This window comes from Ursus americanus, chromosome 9, assembly GCF_024610735.1.
Source record: "Ursus americanus isolate L20-20 chromosome 9, mUrsAme1.1.p, whole genome shotgun sequence".
In the NCBI taxonomy this organism is placed as follows: Eukaryota; Metazoa; Chordata; class Mammalia; order Carnivora; family Ursidae; genus Ursus; species Ursus americanus.
The window spans coordinates 62,777,262-62,789,681 of record NC_142135.1 but is presented as its reverse complement, the minus strand read 5'-3'; the positions used below and the strand labels follow the sequence as shown (position 1 = coordinate 62,789,681).

The following is a 12,420-nucleotide window of genomic DNA, read 5'->3' as shown; positions in this document are numbered from 1 at the left end:
ACAGTTCATTGGGAAATCTTTGTGATTTTACTATAGGATTTAGCAATGAGACCTTGACTTTACACATAAGTAAAGTAATTTCTTAAATTTCTTTAGTTTAGAATGGACTTTGAAAATGACCTTGTGTGTTTATGGTGCTTACTTTATTAAGATAGCTATATATACTGAAGAACCTTTAAACCATTTCTTAATACAGATGCTTCGGATATAGCATACTTTGGGTATAACTGCATAAAGATAAGCTAGAATTGCAAGTCTAAATATTAGTTTTAGAGGACTTAACTGAAAATGCAGAAAGTCACAAACTCTTGGATAAATTTTAGAAAGTAATGTATGTAATAAGTAGCCTTTAATTCTGGTTTAATCACAAGATATGTTTTTAAAAATTCGTAACTTTAAGTTTCTCTATATTTGAAAACTTTCATTTGTTGAGGCACCACTTTACCACATCAGTCCATTTACTTTTGTCTCTTGGGTCATGGGAGACGACCCCCAGGTTTGGTGATTGACCAGGAGGACTCACAAGACTTCCTGTATATATAGTTATATTCATGGGTATGATTTATTACAGCAAAAGGATACAAAGTAAAATCAGCAAAGGAAAAAGGTGCTTGGACAAAGTCTGAAGGCAAGCAGGCACAAGTTTCTAGGAGGTCTGTCCTAGTGGAGTCACATAGGACCTGCTTAATTCCTCCAGCATTGAATTGTGACAACATGGGTGAAATGTTGTCTACCAGGAAAGGTCATTAGAGAGTCAGTGCCCAGTGTTTTTACTGGGAGCTGGTCACATAGGCACCCTTTTTTGAGGATATAGGAAAATTCTGAACTGTTTGAAAGAAAGCAGATGTTCAGCAAAAACTATATTGTTTATGTAAACAGTTTAGGTACAGTGAGCCCCTCTTTACCAGTCCTGGGAATGGTAGGACCCCCCCCCCCCCCCCCGCCGCCCCACCAAATCTATGTTTCCAGGTGCCCGCCAAGAGTAGCCTTCCAAACAGATATTTCTAAGGATAGGCAATTTTAGGCCTGTGCTGTTAACTCTTTCCTGCTTATGCATATTTAATATAGACAAGTATAACTAAATCTGGTTGCTTGGTGTTATTAATTACAAATTTGAATTTAAGTTTATATTTACCAGTTCTTTAAGTGGTAGAAATAGGGAAACTGATATGTCAGTTTAAAGCAGAGATTTGAGCACATAGGTTTTAGATACAAAACCAGCTCTTTTGATAAATTGAAATAAGTTGATATTCCTTTTTGAAAGGGCTTGTGGAGGGTTCTGTTGTTCTAGATATGGATATTGAAGCTATTTATGTGTCATGCCAGGTCAGATATGATGGTTAAAATTCTGGATAGTCTTTTCTCCACAGATAATATTGACAGTGGCTTGTGTGATGGACACAAATGAAGAAAGACTTCTGTGCTAGCTCTGTGGAAAATGAGAAGTTTTTCTTCCCAAAATTGCCATTTTTCTTAATGTGAAAATAAAATTCACCTAAAATATTGAATAATACTTTAACAACCATATTTCTCTCTAATAGTCTTTTGAGAGAAAATTTAGTTTAACAGCCATGTGAAGAAATATGACTTGTGAAATGTTGATTTTCATGGATGCTAATAAATGTTGGTATGAAAAGTCATGTTGGTTTCTCTGGTATGAGGAAGTAAGCTAAAGAAATCAATGTTTGCCAAGTGGAAAAAAAAAGATTAATTGAAAAAATTTAAGATTATTTTCTGAAGAGGATTTTTAAGAAAAACAAAACAAAACAAAAAAAACCCTGTCTTCTCTTTTGTCGTCTATGACCTTGTGAGTAAAGTGATCATTCTTTACCCATGTGTCAGACTATTTGTTGATAATGTTTTCCGTTCACCTGTTGCTAATATTTATTCTTTCATGTGATTTAGAGTTAACAAATGTGCCTTGCCACATTTGATTTAATTTAATGGTAAAACAGCTGCTATATTTTTAAGTTAAAAAAGTGTTTGTATATGCAGTGAAATAATTTCCAGAATCTATGAATTTTGTTTAAAAAGATCTCATGGTGAAATTTGTCTATAATCCTCATGAGGGCAAAGACCATGTTCATATACCCAGCGCCTAGGAAAAATAGTACTTGGCATGTAGTAGATACTAATTAATTCTTTGAATTAAATGAATGATAAGGAAGTCTTAGTATATGCATGGTTTTGAAATCGAAATTTTCTGGAAGTTATATTGAAATAATTTATAATAACCTTTTGTTTTAAAGACTATTGAATCTAAACTCTCAGTTTCTCCTGTTAACCAGCAAATCATACTTGAATTAAATCTCCTTCAAATTAATTTTCAAATGTGTTTGCGGTAAAACTTCATTATAACTCTTTGTTCCCTTTAACATTTCCAATATCAAATGTAAAAACACCAAAGAGATATAAGAAGGTCCACTGTACGTGGAGCAAGCTCTATAAGCTAATGTGTTTTTAAGGATGTACGGGAACAGACGAGGGGATGTGCCTCCTATGGAGCATGGTGGTGATGTCACAGAACAGTCAAACATATGCATTTCATCTGCTGGAAATAAAAGGTATAGTATGTAATATAAATTCTGCCCTTCAGTCCTTACACTGTGAAACAGCACATTCTGAAACTGGCTTACTGAATAAGTAGAAAGGTATAGTATGTTAACAGCTTTCCTTATTTAATAAAAGATTTAAAGGGAAAAAAGGAGGAGGGGGAGAATTGTGTTAAATGAGAATTTATAGTGCTTTACAGCATTCTTTCAAAGAGCAAGTTTTGATTAGCAGTGTGCCAAGGTGTTCTAAATAAGTCCCTGTAATTATAAAGTATAAATAAATTTGTTTGAAATAATGAAAGGAGAAATAAGCATGTAATTTAATGGACTAAAAATCAGTAAAATATCTTGGAGTTACAGGAGTGATATAACTTAAGTGGAAATAAATTGAAAATGTTCCTGCAGTGTGAGTTTTCCTTTGAAAAACTTTTTTTTTGAATTTCAGCTTATTGGGTAGGTAACTATATGCTTACTTTGTAAAATTAGTGCTCATAATAATTCTGTCATGATGAAAAGAACAGAAATTATATGTATTTTATATTCATGTTCTCTTTCTGTTGATTTTATCATTTTGGTGGCTTTCTTATATTGTACATAAGTATAAACAGTTCTGAATCTAGTGTATAATGAAGATAATATTATATGTCAGGAAAGGTGTCTGTTTTCTCTGAAGAAAAGTAATATATAGAAGTGTTTAAGATAATTTGCTGTTTGGGTCTGAATAGGTTTCCTTTGAGGGAGTTGTCTTTTTTTCCCCCCTTATTTCTATATTTTAAGGAAGGAGTTTTTAAGAGATGATCTTTTTCAAGTATGTGAATAGGTATCTCCTTTCTCCTCTTTTTTTAGGATTTCTGTGTATTTATATTCATTTTCCTTACTGGGTTAACTGTTCTTATGAAAAAGGGTTTTATTGGGAATCTATAGAGCCATTGATGCAAGCTCAAGAAAAAGGTTATATATTTATAGAGCATGAATGTATCGAGGTCCCACTGTATAAAGAGAGAAAATGCTATGATTTTACCCTGATTTTAAAAATGTGTAACTATTATAGTGACCATAGTACCTTGAAAGGCCCATAACTCATACCTACAATTTACTCTTTTTGTTACCTGAAAATCATTTGGGTTCTAATTCTTTTTGTTTTTTGTTTTAGTGCTCGAGGCAATGAACCATCTAAATCTAACCGAGAGATCTGTAGTCCTTTTGCAGGAATGCTTTTTGGTATGTACAAAACTTCAGTTGATTAAACTTTTGCAGACTGTTCTAGAAAAGGTCTTTAGTGAGAACTCAGTGTTGTCATTAATACTCCTGTTAGTAATAATAGAAAACTCTTATCTAGTGTTTATGATAGACTCTATGCTAAACATTTAATGTGTTTTGTATAGCTCCATGTATAATTTTAAAGTGGAATAACTTTATTTAGTGATGAGCTTTCTATAGATGATAAATGAAATATTAATTTCATTAACTTCATTGTATTGTGGCTATTTCTTTTATTCTGTTTTATATGCAATAGTTTTTTTCTTCATTATTCTTTTTCTTCTTTAGCTAGTACAGGACTGCCTTACATTTGAAGTTTAGTTTCCCTGAACTAAACCTTTTTATCCCTTGATAAACATCCTTTCCTATGTTCTTTACAGGTAGTTTCTGAGAAGGTGTTTTGTTCAAATCATGTTCATAATCCAGATTTTCTCTTTATTTTATCAGAAATGAAGGTCATTGGTTAATATAAGAATGTTGATTTGCTACTTGTCATAATTTCAGAAACAGTGTGAAGAGAGATCCTTATTTATTTCCCATATATAACTCTAAAATAGAAAAGTGGTCAGTTTTCTATGTAAAAACTGTAAGAAAAAACGACCTGAAATTTGGTTTCAAGTGAAATATGTGAAGAAATTGGATAAAAGTTTAGATTCATTCAACTTGAAAGCAGTCAGTAATTTAAATCTTGGGCATAGAGATACTTAATTGCATAATCTCAGATCTTTGTTTCCTTGAAGTGGCTATTTTGAGAAAATGAGGCATAACAACTAGAGTTTTAGTTTTGTTTTTTTTTTAACCTTTATTTATTTGAGAGAGAGAGAACACGATCAGAGCCTGATGTGGAGCCGGATCCGGGACTCCAAGGTCATGACCTGCGCCAAAATCAAGAATCAGCTGCTCAGCCGAGTCACCCAGGCGCCCCTAGAGTTTTATTCTAATGTAATGTCTTTAAGTGAGAATTAACCAGTGTAACCTGTCAGAAAGTCAGAGTAAAGGCTTCATTCTTTTGTATTTTATTAAACATGAAAAATGGGAGAAATGGCTTTCTTTGTTCAGAGCCCACTGACAAATAATTTTCCCAATAAATGGATTACTCTACCCTAAAATTTTAAGGTTTATGCCATTTGGCATAAACTTACCATTACTGCAATCCAGGAATGATGGATGAATATTTGGAGAAATAATAGACTCTAACGCTTGGAACAAACCATTTAAAGTCATTTAGTCCAGTGATTTATCTCATTTTTCCCCCCCAGCCTATATGTGTATGGACCCATAGGGAACTCCAGAGGTAGCACAATCTGATTGTTAAAAAATTCTCATTTCAATTGAATTGAAATTTGTTTTCCTATAATTTTGTCCCAAGGACCTAATTTGGAACCTTTTGCTTTATTTTAAAAATTAAGACAGTGACTACTTAGAGCAAAAATAACGATATATTTTGGGGTTTATAAAAGAATCATGGATGATTTAGAAGTATGCTTTTAAATTTTCAAATATTTGGGGATTTTCCTTCTGTCTTTTTATTACTAACTGCTTGTTTAATTCCCTTATGGTCTGAAAAAAAGTTTGTATAATTTCAGTTATTTCAAGTTTGAATTTAAAAAAGGTTTTTAATGGCTCAGGATATAGTTTATCTTGGTGAATTTTTAGTTTGTAGTTGAAAGAATGTGCATTGTATGGTTGTTGAGTGTAGTGGTTTATAAATGTCAAGTAGATCAGTTGGTTGATAGTGATGTTCATGTCTTGTGCATATTTAATAATTTTCAACTCTTCTACCACTTGTTTAGAAATAAGTTTTAAATTCTCTGACCACCTTGTTCTTAGTGTGGGGCCTGGAGTGCTGGAGGGATTTTCTTACTGTGGCTGCACCTTCCTCAGTTTTCAGCAGGACCTGCTTGACTCTGACAGAGTGATTGCTGTTGCTTTTTCTTTGGTGCAAGGCTGATCCTGTGCACCTGGTTCTCAGAAATGAGTCTCTCTCAGTGTTCCTGATGCTCCCCAGAGTGGTAGCCAAACCCTTCCTTTATGTTTGTGGAGGGTCTTGCGTGAGAATTTCCTGACCTTTCCCTAACAGTAACAGTACCTCGCTTTATATAAGTGCAGAATGCTGGGTCCAGCAGGTTTTCTGGTATTCAACCAGTAGATTGTGGCCATTGCTTTGTATGTAAGAAGGATCTGGAAAGCATGCAGTGTTATTTGGCGTCAGAATGGTCTCTTTGTGTGTCTCATGTTGTCCCATTTCCAGTTTCTGTCATAAACATCTGGTGGAGGTAGAGAAGTGAGTGCAGATTCCTCTTGTGTCTGGGTTTTCTAGAGAATCTCCGTCGTTACTTTAGCCCACCGAAAGCCTTTAAGAATTCATTAACATTTCAGCTATTCCTACCTCCTTCTAAGGCAGCTGCCTATTTCTCCATACTCTAGGAAAGGTAAAAAAAATTTGGATTATCCCATCTCTCTTTGGATTGGTTTTTATACCCTTTGGAATTCACTTTACCTGGTTGCTTATAACCTCAGCTCTCTGATGGGCTTTTTAAAAGTTACAGTTTTATAGGTGATGAGCTTTTTCCCCATTGTAGGGTTTGCGCAGTGTTCTCTTGTAGCTTTCTGCTAAGTAGAAGCAGAACTCCCCATTTTTTAAAATAACAACTTCTATTTCTTCCTCATTATGTTCCTATTTTTTTTTTAAATATATTTTAATAAATCTTAAAAAAAAAAAAAAGGTGAGGGGAGCACCTGGGTGGCTCAGTCGGTTAAATGGCCAACTCCTGGTTTTGGTTCAGGGCATGATCTCAGAGTGCTGGGATCAAGCCCTGCGTCAGGCTCCATGTTCAGCTGGGGAGTCTGCTTGTGGATTCTCTCTTTCCCTTGGTCCCTCTCCCTGCTCTCACTCTGTCTCTCAAATAAAAAATAAATCTTTAAAAATACACTTATATATTAAGTTTTATTAAATCCAGTTGATTTTTTTTTTTACATGAACTCCATGCCGAACATGAGGCTTGAACTCACGACCCCAAGATGAAGAATCACATGCTCTACCTACTGAGCCAGCCAGGTGCCCCCGTGTTCCTACTTTTATTTAAATACTTGGGCATAGTTATGATAGCTAATTTAATATCTTTGTTGTTCCATCATCTGTTATTCATGTGTTTTTTTCTATTAACTAACATTTCTAATGGTTATTGGTCATTGTATTAGTTTTCTATTGCTGCATCAAAGATGAGCACAAATTTTGTGTCTCAGAACATATTACATTATTTCACAGTATCTGTGGGTCAGGAGTTTAGGTAGGTTCTCTGCTCAGGTCTCACAATGCTATAACCAAGGTGTCAATCGGTGTTTTTTCATCTGAATCTTGACTGGTGTAGAATCTACTTCTAAGCCCATTCAGATTGTTGGCAGAATTCATTTACTAGTGGCTGTATTACTAAGGGCCCTGGTTTCTTGCTGGATGTTAGGTGGAGACTGCCCACAGTTCTTAGAGGCCATCCATTTTTCTTGCCACATGGGCTTCCTTACCACAGCTGCTCACTTTATTATGCCACCAAGGAGAATATCTAAACTCAGGGAGGGCTTTTACCTGATTATGTCAGGCCCACCCAAGATAATCTCCCTTTTGATTAATTCAGACTTGAATTTTGATTTGGAATTGGTACCTTACTCACATCAGCAAATTCCTCTCACCTTTGCCATATTCTGTTGGCTGGAAGCAAGTTATAGGTCCTGCCTGTACTCAAGGGGAGAAGTTTATACAGGGAATCAGCACCAGAGGGCAGGGAATATGGGATCTATCTTAGAATTTTGCCTACCATAGTCACATTTTTCTGATACTTAACTAATCTTTTTGAGGTCTTATTTTAAGCTTTGCAAAGGACATCTTAGAGTAGCCTTCTTCATAGGGACAGTCCAGCCTTATTACTATCAAATGACCTTTCTGGGGGGAGTCTTCCTTGAATACCCTAGAAGACCACTGAGAATGCCTATAGCTGGCTGAAGCTGGAATTTCTACTTTGAGGATGTCCGAGAATTTTTCATTTTATGTCCTCCGTAGTTTTTTGTGCAGCCTAATGAAATTTTATCCTGTGCATTTATAGACAGTGCACGGTAAAGTCTGAAGTGTCCCCTTGACAGACTTTTTTTAAGTAGACTCCATGCTCAGAGTTGAGCCAAATGCGGGGCTTGACCTCATGACCCTGAGATCAAGAGTCAGATGCTTAACTGACTCAGCCACCTAGGTGCCCCTGAAGCTCTTTTTATGCTTCTATTTGAATCTTTGCCCTAAACTTCCAGACATTTTAGCCTTCCTGAATTTTGATCTTTATCTGATTTGCTTAGTTTTCTGACTTTGTTTGGTTCTCCCTCCCTGTATCCATGGTCTGGAAATTGCATTCAGGCAGAAGTGGCAACGCTTAAAGGGCTCAGCTCATTAATTTTCCTTCTCTCAGTTATTATAGTCCTGTACTACCTGTTGTTCAGTGTCTGAAAAACACTTATTTCATGTTTTGCCTAGTTGTATTATTTTCTTTTCATAGTGGAAGGTTAAATTCTGTGTTTATCACTCCATCATGATCAGAAGCAGAAGGGATCAATCTACTTTGATACAAAACATTATGAAGCTTAATGTAATTCATGTTACTCCTTTGGGAGCGTCACTGTTGCTGACATCTGTGCTTAATGAGCACACTTAGATGCTCTATGTTCAGTGATGGTAGGGAGACTAATAATTAAGGTAGTATAGAAATTGCTGGTTCAGTTGCATTTTTGGTGTCCAGTGATTGTGTGGTGTTCCAGATGATGCATATCTAGATTAGGAGGTTATTTTGTGTCATTAAGATATGCAATAATAACATTGCTGAAAGAAATTGAGGAGGACACAAACCAACGGAAAGATATTCCATACTCATGAATTAAAGAATTAGTATTTTAAAAAATATTTATTTATTTATTTATTTTAGACATGGGGGGTGAGGGAGAAGAGAGAGAATGTGCACGCAAGCATGCAGGCATGCAGAGGGGCAGACGGGGAGGAGAGGAAGAAGAAAAGTATTTCAAGCAAACTCTGTGCCGAGTGTGGAGCCCCATATGGAGCTTGATCCCACAACCCTGAGACTATGACCTGAGCTGAAACCAAGAATTGGATGCTCAGCTGACTGAACCACCCAGGCACCAGTAGAAGAATTAGTATTATTAAAATGTCCATACTACCCACAACAATCTACAGATTCAGTGCGATTCCAACAAAATACCCATAGAATTTTTTACAAAACCAGAAAAAAATAATACTAAAATTTGTATTGACCTACGAAAGATCCAGAATAGCCAAAGGAATTTTGAGAAAGAAAAACAACATTGGAGGTATCACAGTTCCAAATTTCAAGATAGTCTCACAAAGCTGTTGTAGTAATCAAAACAGTGTGGTACTGGCATAAAAACGGTCACAGAGATCAATGGAACAAAATAAAAAGCCCAGAAATAAACTCACACTTATATAGTCCTATGACAAAGAAAGCAAGAACATACAATGGGAAAAGACAGTTCCTTTCTTTATTTTTATTTTTTAAAGACAATCTCTTTAATAAATGGTGCTAGGAAAACTGGACAGCTACATGTAAAAGAATGGAACTGTACCACTTTGTTACACTGAACACAAAAATAAACTCTGAATGAATTAAAGACGTAAGTGTGAGACCTAAAACCATAAAAATCCTAGAAGAGAACACAGGTAGTAATTTTTCTGGCATTAGCTATAGCAGCATCTTTCTAGAAATGTCTCCTAAGGCAAGGGAAACAAAAGCAAAAATAAACTATTAGAACTACACCAAAAAAAAGCGCTTTTGCACAGCAAAGGAAACCATCAACAAAATGAAAAGGCAACCTACTGAATAGAAGATATTTGCAAATGACATATCCAATAAGTGGTTAACATCCACAATATATAAAGAACCTATACAACTCAACACCAAAAAAAAAAACAAACCCCAAAACAAAAAACTGATTAAAAACGGGCAGAGGGGGTGCCTGCGTGGCTCAGTTGTTAAGCGTCTGCTGTTGGCCCTGGGATCGAGCCCTGCATCAGGTTCCCTGCTCCCTGCTCCGCTGGGAGCCTGCTTCTTCCTCTCCCGCTCCCCCTGCTTGTGTTCCCTCTCTCGAAGGCTGTCTCTCTCTCTGTCAAATAAATCTTAAAAAAAAAAAAAAAAAAATGGACGAGGACCTGAATAGATATTTTTTCCAAAGAAGACATACAGATGACCAACAGACACATGAAAAGATGCTCAATATCACTAATCATCAGAGAAATACAAATCAAAACCACAACGTGATATCATCTTATACTTGTCAGAATGTCTAAAATGAAAAAAGAAATAATGTTTGTTAGTGAGGATATAGAGAAAAAGGAACTCTCAAATACTGTTGGTGGGAATGCAAATTGGTACAGCCACTGTGGAAAACAGTATGGAGGTTCCTCAAGAAATTAAAAATAGAAATACCATGTGATGCAGTAATTCCAGTAGTGGGTATTTACCCCAAGAAAATGAAAGCAATAATTTAAAAAGATACATGTGCCCTTACGTTTATTGCAATATTATTTGCAATAGCCAAGATATGGAGGCAAGCTAAGTGTCCATCAGTTGACAAATGGATCATGAAGAAATGGTATATACAAACAATGGAATATTACACAGCCATAAAAAGGATGAGATTGTGCCGTTTGCAACAGCATGGATGGACCTAGATGGTATCATGCTTAAGTGAAATAAGTCAGTCAGAAAAAGATGACTACCATATGATTTCAATCGTATGTGGAATCTAAAAAAAAAAAACAAATGAATAAACAAACAAAAATGTGGAACCATACCTATAAATATAGAGAACAAAGTGATGGTTGCCAGAGGGGAGCAAGGTGGGAAAAATGGATGGGCAAGATGGGCAAAATGGATGAAGGGGAGTGGGAGATACAGACTTTCAGGTATGGAATGAATAAGTCATGGGAATAAAAGGCACAGTATAAGGAATGTAGTCAATGATACTGTAAAAACATGATTACAGATGATAGCTACACTCCTGGTGACTATAGCATAATGTGAAGACTTGTTGAGTCAATGTTGTACACCTGGAGCTAATGTAACATTGTCAACTGTAGTCTAAAAAAAATCACAGTAATCACTAAATCACCCGTAAGTAAAAAACAAGCAAACGAAAAAACAGTAGTAATGATCTAATGTGGATCTAAAATGTTTGCACAACTCGATTTTCGTGTGATACCCGGGTAAGAGGTTTATTTATTTTTTTCTATAGAATTGAGGTAACCACTGAAGTTCTTTGAGCAGGGTGCCAGTATAATTAGTGTTGTATTTTAAGACGGTTAATCTTACATAAGTATGCTGGGTGTATTGGAGCAAAGAGAGGGGGGAATGAGGAGACTAATTAGGAGGTTATTGCTGCAATCCAGATAAAATGAAGACAAGTCCTATCAAAGGTTAAAGGTGGTGAGAATAGAAAGAGGATCTGCATATGAAGTGAATAAGAGATAATGAGCATTCTTAGTTATATGAGGTTTTGAGGCTTGGTCTTCACTTAAGAGGAGCAATTGCTTTTGAGATGTTCATTTTGGACATGCTAAATTTAAGGGTCTTGTAGGAGTTATTAGTGGTGATATTATCCTAATTATTAGAAAAATAGGGATGTGGATTATTAGAGTATTAAAACATTTTTTTTACTTTTAAATATTTTTTAGAGATAGAGCAAGTGTGCATGTGAGAGGTAGGGAGGGGCAGAGGGAGAGGGAGAGATAACCCCAAGCAGGCTCCACGTTCAGTGCGGAGCCCCACGCAGGGCTGGATCCCACGACCCTGAGGTCATGACCTGAGCCGAAATCAAGAGTTGGACACTTAACTGACTGAGCCACACAGGCACCCCTACAGTATTCTCTTATTTAAGGTTTTTGACTAAGTTTAGAGGTTTGGGAAGGCATAATGTGTCTTGTGATTGACATATAGAAGATACTCAGAAATTATGAAATTAATTGAAGAGGTAATATACAATTTTACCTTTTATATTTTATGCATATATAGTAATTAATTACTTTGATGTAATTAAAAATGGAGTATTTTTAAAATTCAAGTTTCTAGTTGCAGATGTTGCTTAAGAGTTAAAACCATTTTTTTTTCTTACCACTTTCTAGGAAGTGAAGATCGAGAACTTATTCAGAGAAGGAAAGAGAAATATAGACTAGAACTGTTGGAACAAATGGCTGAACAACAGAAGAACAAGAGACGGTAATGAAAGGTTTGCATTTAAAAAAGGTGTTTTGAACTTAAAATGCATTTGTGTAGGGTGCCTGGGTGGCTCAGTTGGTTGGGCATCGACTCTTGATTTCAGCTCCGGTCATGATCTCGGGTCATGCGTCAGTCCTATGGAGGCCGTTTGAGGTTCTCCCTCTCACCCTTCCCCCACTTGCATGCGCTCTTTCTCCCTCTCTCTGAAATAAATAAGTAAATAAATAAATAAAATCTTTAAAAAATACTTTTGTGTTAAATGGTGATAGCAATTATATAGTAAAAGAAGGGGATGTTTTTCCTAAGATGATTATGTGTTTGTAAGTAAT

At 35.8% G+C, this 12,420-nt stretch overlaps 1 protein-coding gene across 10 annotated transcripts in view; it reads left to right on the top strand.

Moving 5' to 3' along the window:
* CSPP1 (centrosome and spindle pole associated protein 1) overlaps positions 1-12,420 on the top strand; it is a 381,696-nt gene that overhangs the window by 60,981 nt on the left and 308,295 nt on the right. For 8 of the 10 annotated variants that reach the window (XM_087864846.1, XM_087864850.1, XM_087864847.1 and 5 more), the window contains 3 exons: positions 2,466-2,564; positions 3,706-3,773; positions 11,998-12,091. The exons of the other annotated variants lie outside the window; for them this stretch is intronic. In XM_087864846.1, coding sequence (XP_087720972.1) covers positions 2,466-2,564; positions 3,706-3,773; positions 11,998-12,091 — 261 coding nt within the window. The remainder of the gene's footprint in view (positions 1-2,465; positions 2,565-3,705; positions 3,774-11,997; positions 12,092-12,420) is intronic. 10 annotated transcript variants of the gene reach the window in all.